At 42.5% G+C, this 17,156-nt stretch overlaps 1 protein-coding gene across 6 annotated transcripts in view; it reads left to right on the top strand.

Moving 5' to 3' along the window:
- LOC101684561 (nebulin related anchoring protein) overlaps positions 1–17,156 on the top strand; it is a 69,435-nt gene that overhangs the window by 12,060 nt on the left and 40,219 nt on the right. For 2 of the 6 annotated variants that reach the window (XM_004763833.3, XM_013062131.2), the window contains exons 10-17: positions 2,934–3,041; positions 4,011–4,127; positions 6,306–6,410; positions 7,878–7,985; positions 9,042–9,146; positions 13,825–13,923; positions 15,224–15,328; positions 16,852–16,959. In XM_004763833.3, coding sequence (XP_004763890.1) covers positions 2,934–3,041; positions 4,011–4,127; positions 6,306–6,410; positions 7,878–7,985; positions 9,042–9,146; positions 13,825–13,923; positions 15,224–15,328; positions 16,852–16,959 — 855 coding nt within the window. The remainder of the gene's footprint in view (positions 1–2,933; positions 3,042–4,010; positions 4,128–6,305; positions 6,411–7,877; positions 7,986–9,041; positions 9,147–13,824; positions 13,924–15,223; positions 15,329–16,851; positions 16,960–17,156) is intronic. The other 4 variants (XM_045068467.1, XM_004763834.3, XM_004763835.3 and 1 more) reach the window with 3 other exon arrangements.

Consider the following 17,156-nt stretch of genomic DNA (forward strand, 5'->3'; position numbering starts at 1 on the left):
TAATTACATTGAGCTCAAATTGACCCATGTAAGAAAAGAGTTTCTAAGCACTTTTCTTTTTCTTTTTTATTTTTTAAAAAGATTTTATTTATTTATTTGACAGAGAGAAAGAGATCACAAGTAGGCAGAGAGGCAGGCAGAGAGAGAGGGAAGGGCTCGGTCCCAGGACGCTAGGATCATGACCTGAGCTGAAGCCAGAGGCTTAACTCACTGAGCCACCCAGGCACCCCTCCTTTTCTTTTTTAAAAATAAAGAACCCCTGTCAAGATGGTGGATTTTTCAAGAGTAAAACATTCTCACCTATTCAATGAAGAATGGTCCCAAGGCCCAAGACTGGCTAATTTTAGCTCACCCCTGTGTAAGCACGAAAGGGATCCAAAGGCATGTCTGGAAGAATATTGGGCACTTCACTGAGTAACAAGTCTCATTTCTTAGAAACTACATATCTTATCTAGGTTGTTAGATGAAGCAATTTGACAGAGAATGCAAATCTTTCCCCCAATTTCACTTCTCACGTGAACTACCTAGTGATGGGGGTAAAAAGATTGAGATGATAACTGGAAGCTAATTTTTATATGCACATCCCTCTGTATTTTCTGGTACTAAACAGGTGTAGACGAGAAAGGGAATATTATCTTTTCATAGTTGTAAGTAAAGAATACTGGAAGGCTAAGTATGTGTATCAGAAGAATGCACTCAGTGGGCTTAGTTGATTTTTTAAAAAATTGATTGGAAAGTTGTTTGAATTTTTCATCAGTGGGCAGATTCTACAACATACATGATTTATTCAACATACATAATTTATGACAGAAACAACTTGTTTCTTTTCTTTTAAGAGTGTCTAGGGAGACACTCACGGAAGACTAAGGATGTATATGAAGATAGGGGTGTGACATCTTTTAAAAGTCTGTCTGAACAAAAATGTCCAATCTTAAAAGAAAAAGTCCATTTTGCTAAATTCTGTAAGTTCCTTAAATGGTCTCAGTGCTTAGTCTCAATGAAATTATGCTTTTAGGGATTTGATATTTTAAATCTATTGTATAGAAGGCTGAAGTCGACTTTTAAAAATCACTTTAAAAAAATATTTGGTTCCGGGCGCCTGGGTGGCTCAGTGGGTTAAGCCGCTGCCTTCGGCTCAGGTCATGATCTCAGGGTCCTGGGATCGAGTCCCGCATCGGGCTCTCTGCTCAGCGGGGAGCCTGCTTCCTCCTCTCTCTCTCTGCCTGCCTCTCTGCCTACTTGTGATCTCTCTCTGTCAAATAAATAAATAAAATCTTAAAAAAAAATTAAAAAAAAATATTTGGTTTCTATATTCGGCAGAAAATATTTTGTTCTTAAATGTGGCCAGCATGTTCTGGCAGGACATGAACGTGTTTAGACATGTCTGTACCCATCATGGAGACGCAACCTCATAGTGTGGTAGTTGGTTCTCGCTTATTAGGACATGTTGGCTGAAGTTTCCCATCATGCTAATGACAAATCTTAGGATCAAAGTGGGTGTTGTTTGATAGGACCGCCAGCAACTGTCGAGAGGATCAGCCTCGTGTGGCATTTCCTGGTGTGATTTAGCAGGACCTGCCAGGCACGAGGAGGAGGGAGTGAGAGAGAGGCAGACAGACAGTCAGATAAACTATAAATATCTGTAACGTCTAAAATGCCAAACAATTCATTCTTCCTTTTCACGAATAACGTTTTTTTTTAGGTCAATGGACTATATCGTGTAATTGACTTATTGTTTATAACCAGCCAACTCCCCGGCTGGATTGAGGATCTCACTGAAAGATTTACACACCCAACGTGGATACTTATAAGGAGAAGTTAAAATAAAGTTCTAAGCCAGCCCCACCCATACAGCAGAAGGGGCAAAAGGAGATTAACAACGAATTTGGGAGCCTTCCTTATTATTTATTTTTTTTAGCTTCCCTTTTTTTACTTGTTGCATTCGGCCCAGAACATTTTGGCAGCCAAACATAAAGGCGCACTCGGGGCTGAACAATTGTCATTACTGGATAAAAGGGAAGCCTGGACTTTCTAATTCGACCCAACTGTTTTATTTTTTAAAAATGTGTGTGCTGGATTCTGACCCTGCTGCGGGGGTAGGGCAGGCCCTTGCCTTGGAGGAGGCCATAGGAAGATGGAGTCATGAGCTTGAGGCAGCACTTGGGTTTCTTCAGACTGATGGGAACACGGATGAGGAAGCAGCCGACTCTGCCTGGGGGAGGACTGGGAATGAGGGGGGCGTTTCCCGGAGAGCAGGTAGCGTCAGATGGGGTCTTGAAGTACATCCCATCCGCTCCCAGGAAAGTTTTATGCTACTGACATCACGACAGGTCCATGAGAGAGAAAGTTTTGTTTTGTGGGAGTGGGTGGGTGGTGTGGGGAAGAGGAGGGGGGCTCAGATTTTAATAGTCTGAAAATTCACATTTAGCCCCATTTAGAGCCTCTTAGGGCAATTTGAAATTTCCCCCCGAATTCAAAAAATTCAAATAGTTATAAAATGCTCTTCTTGGCACATGGGAAAACAGTATCTCGGATGTTAATGGGTTTCTCGGCATAGATCCACAGGCCCAACAAAGGCAGTTTTGGGGATTACTGGAAGGCAGACGGATCTCCCTGGTGTCAGATAGGGGATGAGAACTCCATAATCCATGGGTCTGGGAGACTTGTAGAATGTCTGGATTTATCTAGTGGAAATGTTGATGATGTTAGTTAGCATTTATTTAGTGCCGACTGTGTGCTGGGCACCAGTTAAGTAGACCTGACCACAGAGTCCACAGTCTTAGTCGCCTCATGGTTCTGCTCCTAGGGTGATCCCTGCAATGTCCATGGTGGACGGGCCTCTATAGGAACAGGCTCTAGGAGCGATCATTTCCAACTGCCCACCCTCTGAGGGAGGGGAACATCACTGAGGGACATTTTTGCTGATCTCCCAGCAGGGCTACTTGGAGGACTATCAGGAGCACAGAGGAAAAGGCAGCTTCCCCGCCATGATCACCCCCGCTTATCAGAATGCCAAGAAAGCCAACGAACTCGCCAGTGATGTAAGTACCATATTGAGATGACCCGCAGAGCCGCCAAAGCAGAAGAGAAATGAGATTCTGAAGACTATGTTTAACTGAAGCCTACACACAGATCAATTAGCGCTTGATTTCTCTCCAAATTTCTGACACCTTCTTTCAGGCCGTTTGGTCACGTTTACCTGCTTCAAAGGAGTGTGACACCGACAGACGGTGGAACTTACTTTAGGCGAGTTGAAGCAGGTGCGAATGCTGGTCCAGCCAGATAAGTTGGGGTTAGGAGAGGCTTTGCAAGAGAAGCCATCTAGACACCTAGCACTTTGGGGGAATAGCTGATGAAAACAGGTCACGTGACAATCAAACTGGGTATAACCCAGGGGATGAAGTGATTTTAATTTGCAGAATGCTGGCCAGCTGGCGGTCCTTGAAAGATAGACTATAATTAAACTCAGTTGAGCGATGTGCCCATGTAGATCCAACACGCCGACTTGAGCTTGGTCTATATATAGTCAGAAGCCGCACATGAATCTCACACCCCCTTTGCCCTTCTCCTTTGCTCTGTGCTCTTCAGTTATTAAACCCATTTGCCCAGGACAGTGTCTTCTTGGCCCAACCGGGGATGTAAAACATGTGACTCACTTGGCCCCTCGTTTAGCGGGTTAGATGAGAAAAGACGTTGAAACCATGGGCAGACTGGGTTCGGAATTACGCTTTTTGGCATGCTTGTTTCAAGACGTTTCTTCATGCAGAATTAGAGTATAAAGTACATAAAATGTGAAAAGGGCCAGTAAAACTTTAATACAAAGGGGACTGAGTGGTTTATGGATTTCATGGAGAAAAAAAAAAGCCTCTGTAGTTGTTTTTTTTTTTTTTCCCTCTTCAGAAAATTCTCTTAAGTAACTATTGACATGAAATGCCGGGTCATTTTGGAGTAATTTCTGTCACGGAGCATGAAAATAACAACTCTGGGCCCTGTTTGTGTGCTTCTTTCAGATAAAATACAGGCAGGACTTCAATAAGATGAAAGGCCCTGCACATTATCACTCCCTCCCAGCCCAAGACAACTTGGTTCTCAAGCAGGCCCAGAGCGTGAACAAGCTTGTGAGCGAGGTGCGTACGGGGCACCGTGGACGGGGCAAACCCAGTGTGAAAGATTTTGTTCAATGCCGCAGGAGCTGCACACAGTTGCCACTTTCCGTGGAACAAATGGGCAGTAAAGAGAGCAACTCACAAGAGAGCCTAGAATCAAACAAATTAAGCAAATTAAGTTTCTCCAAGGGCTCCGAAGTGTCTTCTCAAATTCTCACAGGGCTTCTCCCAGAAGTTTCAGGCAGTCAACTTTTAGTTGCAGAATAGTGCCCCAGCCAACCTTTGTAACCATACGTCACTCATACGGAGTGGTAATCAAAGATCAGAAAGTGTTTCCAACATGGAACCTCTCTTATTGTCTTGTTATCGGAGTCCCAGAAGCTGGGTGTCTCCTCTGAATTCCTGTAGCTTAGAGGCTGGACTGGCCCCCAGACGTCCCGTTTTGTTCAGTCTACTCGGTGATTCAGATTTTTTGAATTGCTGAGACTTTGGCAAGGAAATAACCCCTCGAGCTCCCAAATCCTTATCACGCCCTCCAGTCTTTTCTTTCACAGCACGGAGCCTCATTGGCATCTCCTCTCTAGACCCTCAAGGCATCTGAGTTAACAACTGCTTTCAGTGGGAAGAAGGAGGCCTATTAAAAGTACTCCCATAACCAGTTATCTGCAATTCAGAAGGGGATATTCAAGTATCCTAAAATATTTTTCTTCCCTGACTTCTAAAGGCCAGTCTTCAGGCCCCCCAACTGTTCCTTCATCTGTGGCCCTCTAACTGTGGGCTGCTCGGAATCTCCAGGAGGGACATTTTCCTGATCTCAAGTGTTTCGAAGTAATAGATGGGTGCCTACGTCTTGGAATCTGCATTTTAAACAGATGTTTGAGATGGTTCTGATACTCTAGGCCAGAGGTCAGCCAACCATGATAACCTGAGTGCCAAATCTGACCTGTAGCCTGGTTTTATAAATAAAGTTTTATTGGAACACAGCCATGTCCTTGGTTACATATCATCTCTGGCTATTTTCATACCACAAGAGCAGAGTCAAGTAGTTGCCAAACCTTGCTCTTGATTCACGGAATATTAGGTCTAGATGGGACCTCGGCAATCTTTAGGTCCCGATTTTGTCACAGGCCTAGAGAAGTAACGCGTCTTATTCTGGTTCAGAGAGAATTTTAGGGAGAGAGCGGGAACCAGATCTCTGAAAGTACAGTTTTACCACCCAGGAAAAATACTGTTAACATTTTGGCCTTTTTCTAGGTGAAAATATTATAAACAAGTATAGGAATATAAAGACATTTATAGATTAGAATTCAACTCTATTTATAGCTTGGTATACTTTTTTCACTTCTTATCGGATTGTGAGCATTATAATGTCTCTTGCATACTTTAAAAAGCAGGTTTCCACCATATTTCGTAAGATAGGATGACAAATTGTGGGGTTTTGTTTTGTTTTGTTTTGGTAAGAGGTCACAAGAGAAACTTCCATTTCTTTTTGCCCTGGTGTTTACCCAGTAGGACAAACCAGTTCTTCTCTGTTTCTGGTAATCGGCCTTCCACTGGCTCCTCCAATTACCTGGGATGACTTGGGGCCTTGGAATTCAGTAACTATAACCTCTCATCTTACATCCAGCTACTCAGGGGAGCTCAACTAGCCAACCCAGTTAAAATTAGAAGATGCTCTATGCATCTGTGAGAGGTCTCATTTATTATACTCTTTTGTCAAGTAACTTTTGTGGTTAGATTTTATTGAAATGTACATATGGAGAAATGTACACGCCATTTGTGCATGATGGGAGAGATTTCTGCAAGTGGACACCTCCATGTAGCTAACACCAGATCAAGAAGCAGAACGTGATTCAGATATACAACCACCCCTGACCCGCAGACACTTTCCCCCAAGAGTATCTGCCGTCCTGATTTCTAAAACCTATTTTGCCACTTTTGGGGCTGTATGATCTCTTACTGGATTTTCTCTTGGAAGGGACCATGTTTCTTTAAATTTCCAGAGCCAAACTAACCATTTACTTATTTATTATTTGAAAGGAACACATATAACTGTTAACTTAGGGCGTCCAATGCCTGATATTTTTAAATGTTGGGTTGAAAGTTTTCTAAAAATAACCTAGTAAAGTCCTGGGGGAAATTTTCAAGAGTGGCTTTTGGGCCTGGTTCTATTGTGCGTCTGGTGTTTTGGTTTCCAAGGTGGAATATAAGAAGGACCTGGAAAATAGTAAAGGTCACAGTATCAACTACTGTGAGACGCCTCAATTCAGGAACGTGAGCAAGATCTCAAAATTCACCAGCGATGTGAGTTTTTAACACTTAAGCATTTGTTTGGGCTTTTTTAAAAAAATGAGCTAATCCCCAAGTCTCTTAAGAGACAGTCTATGTGAATATATCTGTTTGTCTCGGAGAAGCATGGCATCTTAGGCACAAATACCTAAGAGTGTTGATTAAGATTGCCTGCAGGGAGTGGTCCGCCTGGTGTTAATTCTGTCCTACCATGCACTTGACCTTGAATCCTTCATGGTAGCACCTTTCCTCTCGTGCTCTCCCTGTGTAGCAGTATCGGCTCCTGCTGGTGAATGCTGGAGTGGGAGTCTGGCTGAGCATGCGACATCCCCTCTCAACGCGACTTTGTGCTTCTTGGTTAACATCTGATATCATCTCACCTGGGGACCCAGATGTGCTTTCCTCATTTTACAGAGGAACAGATGGCATTTGTAAATTTGGAAATTCTCAGCGACGTTCTGGGGATGTTTCCTTGAGAACATCAAGGACTTATACTAGATGATGTGGTTTTATTTCTGCCTCACGGCATAGTGTAGTAGAATTTAAGATCACGAGGGACTTAGTAAGGCTCAGGGAGGAATTTCTTTTGGCTAAAAGTAGTGGTGAAGAGCACCAGCCTTGGAGCTGACAGTCCCGGCTCCAGAATTAATGAAGTGTTCGACTTTGGGCATGTTGTTTAAGCCCCCTGGAGCCCCTTTGTCCATGTGTAAAATGGGGATACTAAGTCCTTCTCATGGAGTTCTTGTGAAGACGAACTGAGCAGAATCGTGTCTGATACGTGGTTATGTATTTGTTTAAATAATCTCAGTGCCTCGAACTTCGTGGCTTCCCGGGGAAGGTGATTTTAATGCAGCTTCATGAGAAGCTACCCAGATTTTCCTATTTATGACTTCTTGGCATCCTGTTTTGGTTTTCCCTTCACTTGGTACGCTGCATTTGGGACGTGACATCCTTATTTCACATGACTTTAGTAGCCACCAATTTGTGTGTAAAAAAAAAAAATCACAGAATTTGGCGAAGCTCAGGTTATATTCTTCATATGATTAGAAACGGAGGTAACAGCGTGCAGTGATTTGTGCCAGCCCCCAGCGTGGGGCTTTGTACCCAATGTCTGCACGACTAGTCTTGTCCATTGGAGAGGCCCTGCTCATGGGAGGTTTTTCACATGGGGAAAATCGGACACATTCCCAAGCAAAAACATTAAAAAGAAAATTGGGTCTGTTTCCCGCTGCCTGTACTCACCAGATCCTATGTTTGGTTGTGCTTCTGTGCTTGTCTCCCTCCATCTTCCTGTGCTTGCTTGAAATTCAAGCGGTTTTTTGAAAGGAGGTTGGCTTCTTTTTTATTCAGTGATACACTGACTACTTAAATAGGTTCTATTTAGTCGTTTTTATTTCCAGTTCGTTGCATTAAGATGAGCAGTTGATCTTCAACAAGTTGGGAAGAGAAGTCTTTTATTGAAAGCTTTGTGTTTCCTTCTAGAATAAATATAAGGAAAATTACCAAAACCATATGAGAGGCCACTATGAAGGAGTTGGTATGGACAGACGGACTCTCCATGCTATGAAGGTTGGAAGCTTGGCCAGCAATGTGAGTCCAGGTTTGAAGGGCCTGTAGGTCTGGGGACCTGTTGGGGTGGAAGGAGGTGAAATTTGAAGAATTCAGCCAACTCTTTTTCAAACTTCCTTTTTAAAAGTCAGTGTCCTGTTGTATAAAGACTGACCCATAAAAGCTTCTAAACGTTAACCAATATAACCAAAGCTAAGTAAAACCCTTGAAATTGTTCAAAAGCTTCAATTTATTTATCTCAGCTTTCTCTGGCTTGAAGAGTACATAGATCTGTTATCTTTGATCCAGTGTGAGAAAAACATCCTGTTTCTGAGACATAAAGAGAAATGGATGAACATATTCTTACTCGAAATTTCTCAAGCTTCCAAAGCATTTGTGATTTATTTGGAGTTGGTTGGTGGGTTGGTTGATTGGTTCATTCATTTATTCAACTGTAGTGTTCAGTGAAGACCTCCTATGGGCAAGTACTGGTCAAGGTAGTGGGGTAACAAAATAGATCAGATCCCATAGCACGGCATCTCTTAATCCCTCCTTGGCTTTGTCAGTTCACCTGACAGTTTGTCAATGCCAAATTGTAAATCTTGGAGGTAAAGGGCACTTCAAAGGAACCGATTTCATTAGTAAGACATACAAAGGTCAAATTTCCTCTGCTTGAGAATGTCAAATTTGACCTTTAGGATAAAAATTTAAATACTCTGAAGACTCTTGACTTTTCATTTATTTTCTAGGGGGTTAGCCAAGAAGCCCTTTAATCATACACCCACATGCTGGTGTTTCTTTTTAACAAAAACTATAAGGAGGTCCCTAATTAATAAGAAAGATAAAATAAATGTGCTACAGATGGACGTTAGCTAATTTTGGATTAATTAGGAAGAATTCAAATTAATTAAGGGCAAAGTATGAACATAATTTAATTTTCCTTGGAGGTGATGAAATGGAATTAATTTTATTTCTCATTACTTTTTAAAAAAATTTCCTATGACATTCAAACAAGGTCAAAATAAAGAAAGTGGGGACTAATTTCTTTTTTCTTTTTCTTTCTTTCTGTGTGTGTGTGTGGGTGTGTGTGTGTTTTAGATTGCCTACAAGGCTGATTATAAACACGATGTTGTGGACTACAACTACCCAGCCACTCTCACTCCTTCCTATCAAACAACAATGAAGCTGGTTCCCTTGAAAGATGTAAGTCCCCCTCCAAGAGCATCTTCTGTTTTATTCCTTGTTACTTCCTCTTGTGGAGTGACTCTTAAGTAGCAAGATGGGAAGAAACAAGTTCTAATAGTTCCTCACAGATGGAAGAGATTGAGAAAGGGAACTCTTCCACTAGGAGAGTCCATTCATGCGTGTGTGGAAACTCTTAGATATTCCATGTAAGGTGGGGACAACTCTTGTTTTCATCCTGAAAATAATCTGAAGTTCAGTTAGAATTTGGTAGAATATGTCTGCCTTTGGGCCCTTTAAATTTATTCTTCCTTAACAATGAAGAATAATCTTTTCTTTCTTTCTTTCTTTCCTCCTATTTGAAGTTTTGGAGTGTGGTATGTTGAGGGACTAAAGGAAGTAAAATATAAAAAATAAAATATATAAAAAATGAAATAGTTATAAGTTGAGAGGAAGTAGTAATGTAGACTTAATGTTGACTCAGGAGCACTTGGGAAGGTAGATGTATTTCTTCATTATTATAGCAGTGATTTTATTTCTTCACAGTTTGGTTTATCTTGGTGAAATACATATAATTAATTAAATTTATTATTTTCTATTATAGGAATTTTACTATATATGTTTGTTCCAGGAAATTTAGAAAATTCTGAAAAACACAAGGAAAAAGATTAAAATCATCTATTTTCTTAAAAAGTAGTTAAGGTGGTTTAGACCTGAGTGCATATCATAGTTATTTGTCAGTGATGATTATCTCTAACCAATTAATAATTTAACAAATAATTCAGCGTATACTTACTAAGTGCCCAGTGCTACTTTCCTTCACATTCCTTTGGGCTCAGCGTGACCCTAGTAACATTGACTTGGGTTTTGCTCTTGGTGAGATGGTCTTCACATTGCTCTCCCTTTTGCTCAGAGTGAGAACAGTGGGGGTCCTGCTGGACATCTTTAGTGTTTAACATGGTTTATAGGACAACAAAGGAGGATCATTGGCAAATGATAGTTTAATGGATGAAATGGGCTTTTCAAATGTATAGTAAAGCAAAGGATAGGAAGTTGAGGGATATAAAAGGAGACTAAGCCTTGCTTCTTCTTTTCCCAAGAAGTTTGGTTGTGTTGACTTACGACTGCGCTTCATGAAACCCAAGGATACACTTGACTACCTAAGCTACTTCCTTCCCTTTTTGGCTGCATGCATCACCTGGGACTTGAGGACTGAGAGCACCTCATTAGAATGGGAGCTATTCTGTTTGTAGACCTCCATCAACCACGTTCGAGAGCCCAGTGAAAACTAGAGAGATTCTTACAACTTTGTACTCCTGTTGTAACAAGACTTGCTATTATGTTTGTTTGTGTAAGGCTGTGGATCAAACTAAGCACCTGAAATACAGCCTGCTCACCTGGGCAAACCCGATGGAAGAATGAAACCAGCTTGGGTTAGAAGGATTAATTAGAAGCAGAGGGAGATTCTGAACTGAAAGCCCAGGAGCCTGATTGAGGTTGCAGAGGTGTTTAGTTTGGCCACACAGTATTTAAAAAACAATGGTGCCAACATATAGAGATTCGGGGGGTTGATAAAAAAATTCATATGTTCACCAATTCTAGAACAATCTAGAAACTCTGGAAATGACATCCCAAGTTCCCATGTGGTAACAACTGCCTGGGACTGAGTGACAGGTGCTCTGTCTTACCTTATTCTCCTTGGCCTTCCCTTCCTGGTTCCTATGTGAATTTGAGTTTACCACCGTAGTGTAGGGACTTAAATATTCAGGAAGTTTGGGAAATCCATTACAAGAGCATTTATAGTCTCTCTGTCTGGTGGCTCGAAAGGTGGTCAAATAGCTATGAAATTAAATAAACAGGCATGGGTCTTTAATTAGAGGGCATTCCTTTCAGAGGGATTTTATCAGCACTAATAGCATTAAAATGAGACTCCATCCTCAGCAAAGCGTTCCTTCAGAAAGTAGATGGAAGCACTGGCCAAGGATCTGTGATGTTGCAAGAATGTGATTAATCATGGAAACTGTTAATTATGTCCCGCAGAGGAGAGTAATTGTGCTCTGCAACACTTTAATGCAAAATTATTGGGAAGGAATATGCCTTTTAAAAAATACAGTTTTCGTGACATTTTATCATGCACAATTCTGAACTCTAATAGACTCTTTATTATGAGATGATAATTTCCCCTCTGAGTAAATGCATTAGGATGCCAGTGCACTCTAGTCTCATTAATGGTTGACATTGAAATGACTTTGTATTTCCTACTCTTTCTCTATACCCTATATCTGCAACTGAGAATGAGCAAAACTTCTGTCATTGAACCATTAACCCAAAAACACAAAGTGATGCTGTTCTTTAGCTCCGAATCCAACAAAATACCCCGTGTCCCGCTGTCAGGAACACTCTGTTTTTCCTAGATGCTGTCCTAGAAATTAATCTATAAGTCATTTGTTTGTACCCAGAATATATTTCCCTGTCTAAACAGTGGTAGCTTTGGCTACAGGGGATCCCAAGTTCATCTATAAAATAAAAGTTCCAAGCACACTACACTAGCTTTGGCAAACCAGGTTTAAGTGCAGAGGATGAGAGCCACTTTGAGAGGCAGAGTGCTAGAATTTGAATCCTGACATTAGCTGGGTGACCTTGGGCCAAACACTTCAGTTCCCTGGGCCTCAGTTTTCACATTGTAAGGTAGGGATAGTAAGAGGGTGGTGGCCAGAGGAGCATGGCCAGAGGCGGTCAGTGGAGATCTGGGCAGAGATGACAGCAGACAGTGGGGACCCAGCAAAGGCGTGTTATCTTCTTAGGCTTGGAGTAAGCCTAAAGAAGCTGCCCCACTGTGTGGGGTACCAGGTGGGGTCCTGGGCTTCAGGCAAGAAAACAGAGGCATGAAGCTTAGGCGTGAGAGGTTCAATGGTTCTATTGCTATGAACAAACCCAGAGTGTCGGTGATGGATAGGGCCTCACCTGGAGCCTGTAGGTGTGTGTGTGGGGGGAGTAGTGTCATGTGTCCCCAGGACTGAGTCAGTTTAGGGTCCTGAGAGCAAGGACCCAGCTGAGATACCTACCTAGACAGGGCTGTGTCTGCGTGTGCTCACTCTGCACAGAGTAGACGCTCTGTGACTGTTTGTTTACGGCATGAATGACTGAACAAATGAAGGACAGGGGACCTCGCCGGCAGAGGTCATTCACCGTCCACAACCTCACCCTCTTTCTCTTCACTTGTCTGCATCCTGGCTCCCCTTGTCCCGTGTAGGTCCCTGGGGCTCTCAGCAGCTCCCCTCTACCCATTCCCCTTGCTCCCTGCCCTCAAGCCTCCAACATGCTCTTGTACCTCCCTGCTCAAGTCCCCATTACCTCTGCAGTGGCTCTGAGGAGGTTCGGAGGAAAATAAGATGATTAGATGAATATCTTCTTGTGGGCAAGTGGCTAATAATCCTTGAGTCTCTCAGGGGCAAATTGTACGTCCAGAAGGGAAAATCCACGAGTCCCCAGTATCTTGAAATAGTGGGAAAACAGAAGTCCCCGCACCAGGCAGTCCTGGAGGCTTCTCTTCTAAACCCACCCACCCTTCTTCCTTCAGGAAGGTACCTAACTCCCAGCCCTTTTCTCAGGGACTCGGGCAAGGCCAAAGTGAGGGCCAGGCAGGGGCTGGCATACAGGGTGAAGCCATGTTTAGAGCATCGTCACCCAGAGCCTGATGTGCCATTGCCTCCCACTTACTGGATCAGCTGGACTTTTTGTCTCTCTTTCATTTTTCTTTCCTGTTTTAAAAAACTTCTTTTCTTTTGAAGTAGAAAACATATATAGAAAAGTACATTAAGTATAGACAGGCAGCTTGAATTATTATAGAGTGACCTTGTGCATGTGTTTTCTTTGGAAGTGCACCTAGGAATAGAATTGTGGAGACTTGGGGTACGTGTGTGTGCCAAAGCGCCATATTGGTTCCCAAAGTGGCTGTGCCAACCCTCACTTCCGCCAGCTGTGTTGTGAGAGTCTCTGCAGTTCCACATCTTTGCCAGCCCTTGGTGTAGTCAGCAGTTTAAATTTTCACTCTTCAGGCGAATGTCGAGGGGTGTCTCATTGCAGTTTTAATATACATTTCTCTGATTCATAATAACAATGTAGATGGGTGCCTGGGTGGCTCAGTCAGTTCTGTGTCTGTCTTGGGCTCAGGTCATGATCCTGGGGTCCTGGGGTAGAGTCCTGCATCGGGCTCTCTGCGCAGTGGGGAGCCTGCTTCTCCCTCTGCGCTCCCCCTGCTTGTGCCCTCTCTCTTTCTGTCAAATAAAGAAAATCCTTAAAAAAAAAACAACAATGTGGATGAGCAGCTTTTCCTATGATTACTGGCAGTTTAGTTGACCTCTTCTATTGTTGACTTGTTCTATCTTCTATAGTTGACCTGTTCAAGTCACCCACTCATCAATGTACTGGGGTTTTTTTGTTTTTTGGGGTTTTTTTTGTTGTTGTTGTTTTTTGGTTTGTTTGTTTATCTGTGGGCTTGGAGTATCTGTTGGTTTCCAGTTGGAATCTTCGATCTTTCTTTCATAATAGGAGAATTAATAATAGGAGAATAGAATAGGAGAATTAGCTCTGCTGGGCTTCGGGGTAGGAAACTAAGCAAATCTTAAAGAAAACTGCTGGTGACATCTTCTTGTATCTTTTCTTTCTTTCTTTCTTTCTTTCTTTCTTTTTTAACCAGGTCAATTACAGGCAAAGCATTGACAAGTTGAAGTACAGCTCTGTGACCAACACTCCTCAGATTATCCAAGCGAAAATCAATGCCCAGCAACTGAGTCACGTAAGTCCCCGGCCCTTGCCCAGCCCAGATGTGGGGGACTCAAGTGCTTTGTGGCCCCTGGATACCTGGCTCCCCAAGGATATGGCATTCATTAACAATAATAGATGTCTTGTGACAACCACGAGGTGACCCCCCTTAATTTAAATTTTTTATTATGGAAAATTCCAAATACATCTAATTGTAGAAAGGATGGTGTTATGAGTCTCCATGTATCCCTCATTCAGCTTCTATCCATCATGGCCAGTCCTGCTTCATTTGTATGCCCATCCCCTTCTCCCTCCTCTGATATTTTGAAGAAAATCCCAGAGATTAAATAATATAATCTACCAATACTTTAGGGTACCTCTCTAAAAGATAAAAAAAAATTAAGCACATTTATACAACTTAATACATCACACCAAAAACTAATAATAATTCTTGGTCTCACCAGTATCCTATTAGCCTTTAACATTCCAGTGATCTCATAAAGTTATAATTCCACAGTTTTACATTTTGTTTGAATCAGGATCTGAATGAAGTCCGTGCTTCTGGCTGGCTGATAGGTCTTTAAGAGTCTTTTCATCTTTAAGGTTTCCTGTTTATCTCTCTTCTTTCCTCACAAGTGGTTTATGGAAGAAGCTGGAGTGTTGATCCTATTCCGTTTTCCATGGTCTGAGCCTTGTGAACTGCATCCCAGTGTGGACTTCATGTGTCTTCTGGCCTCCAAATGTCTTATAAAATAGTAGTTGGATCTGTAGGTTTGATCAGGTTTAGGTTCAGTTTTGGGACAAGGATGGGATGCTTTGCAGATGATGCTGTATTTATCCACTGGAAGTCACATAATGCCTGATTGACCTTTCTTTAGGTGACTTAGGGTGGCTTTTTTTTTTCAGTGTGGGCAGCCATGGGATAATTACTCTCTGAGTATCTTCTCTGTGTGTAAGCAAGATGTTCAGCACTGCGGCCGTTAAAAACAAAAAAAAACCAAAAAAACCCCCCCAAAACAAAAAACAAGTTCTCTACCCTCTAGCGCTTCATGGAGAATTGGTGAAGTAACCGCAGGGAAATCTTTTATAAGCTCACAACCGTGAATGTGCCTTTGAATCGTTTTTCTTTTCATTCGACCTCTTTAATCAGTTCACTTAAACCATTCATAAAACTGCAGACTTCCTTGTCAAATGTCTTTTCTAGAAACTCCTTCTCAGCTATGGACCCAAGTGAAAAATGGGGAAAGTAAAAAAGAGAGCGTTGCTTCCAGAATTCACCTCTGTCTATCTAGACACCTTGCGCTTACTCTGTGCGTTTATTTTAAATCCAACAGGTGAATTATCGTGCTGACTATGAGAAAAATAAGTTGAATTACACCTTGCCACAGGATGTACCTCATCTGGTGAAGGCCAAAACCAATGCTGAACTATTTAGTGAGGTGAGCAAGCATCGGAGGTGAGAACATGGTAGAGTTTAACTAACCAACGTGAGGAGGAGGGCACCAGGCCCGGCAAGCAGAGGCTATTCTCTTTGTGAGAGATGTTCTTCAAAGGCGCCCATCATGTTATGGTTTTGAATTTTGCTGTCTCATGGCATGTGGTTGTTCTCTGGGGATAAACTGATCACAGGAATTGATTTCTTATTCTGTAAACATGTGTTCAAATGCACACACACCATCATCATCATTGTCATTGTCCTGGTGAATTCTGACTGCTGCTTTGCTGTGCAAAGAAAATTTAAGTTTTTTTTTTTTAATATTTTTGTTATTTATTTATTTGAGAGGGAGAGTGGGGGGGGAGCACAAGCACTGGGGAAAGGAAGAAGCAGTGTCCCCACTGAGCAGGGAGCCTGAACCGGGGCTCGATCCCAGGACCCTGGGATCATAACCTGAGCCCAAGGCAGACGCTTAACCAATGAAGCCACCCAGGTGCCCTGAAAATTTTAGTTTTAAGGTCAATCTTAATCACTAGATTGTTCCTGGAGTCACAAGAGGGCTATCATTAGGCTTCTTGTCCTAGATGGGGGCAGGAGAAGAAAAAAAGGAGCCACCATTTATTAAATGCCTGCTTTATGCTGCCCATTGAGATGGGTACCTTACATATGAAATTATTGAATCATCCTAACCCCTAGCACCTATTTATGGCATAGACACAGTAGCATGGGCTTTGGTATCAGAATGCCCTGAGTCATTGGTACTGCCATTTTTAAGCTGTGTGACCTACGTAAGGTCGTTTGATGTCTCTGAGCCTCACAGGCCTAAAGCAAAGATTGCCCGTCGAAGAGTAGAAGGCGATTAGATAGGTGTTGTTACCATGCCAACATCAGTAACTTGTGTCTTTACCAGCTTAGTTTCTGCGTTCATGTTCTTTACCCAATTTATCTCCACAGCAACCCTGAGACAGGTAATAGGAGGTCTTATGTTGTTTTTTGTTTTTTTTTTCTTTTTTTCTCTTTTCCCCTTTTTCTTGCAAATGGCAAAGCAAGGCTGAAAGAGGTAATGTGCTTTGCCCAAAGTCTCATGATCAGGAAACAGCACAGCCCGGATAGACATGTGATTCTACTCTTTGTTCTGTCCCGTCACCGCTGCCCTGCGTGGCCCCACAGCTCAGGAATCAATGCACTGTCTCAAAAATTGCTATTACCATTTTGACAATAATAGCCGAGATTCTGGTCTGTAAACAGATGAAGAAACCAGCTTTGTTGTTGTTGTTGTTGTTGATGTTTAGAGAGGGAGAGAGGGGAGGGGCAGAGGGGGAGAGAGAGAGAATCTTAAGCAGGCTCCACGCCCAGCATAGAACTCTGGTCTCACCACCCAGAGATCATGACCTGAGTCAAAGCCAAGAGTTGGAGGCTTAAGCAACTGGGCCACCCAGGTGCCCCTGTTGTTCTTTTAAATGTCTTTTTAACTTTGGGCAGGAATTTGGATCCTGACTCTTAGTCACCTGTGTTTCTGTTTGCCAGGTTAAGTACAAAGAAGGCTGGGAGAAAGCCAAGGGGAAAGGATTTGAGATGAAGCTGGATGCGATTTCTCTGCTGGCCGCCAAAGCCTCTGGAGAGCTTGCTAGCAATGTAGGTTTCCTCTCATTAACTCAGAAATGTATAAGAAATGGTTCCCATAAAAATGTCAGCGGTCCCGCGGAAAAAAATAATGACTGCTTACATTGTAAACATCCCAGGACTTTAATCTTCTTCTGGGTTCGCAAAGGACCCGGGAGGTTGTTTTCAGAATTGTTCCCGTTACCTTGCGAATACCAAAGCCCCTGAGG

The sequence above is a fragment of the Mustela putorius genome, unplaced genomic scaffold, assembly GCF_011764305.1.
Source record: "Mustela putorius furo isolate JIRA1106 unplaced genomic scaffold, ASM1176430v1.1 tig00003909_pilon_pilon_pilon, whole genome shotgun sequence".
Classification (NCBI taxonomy): Eukaryota; Metazoa; Chordata; class Mammalia; order Carnivora; family Mustelidae; genus Mustela; species Mustela putorius.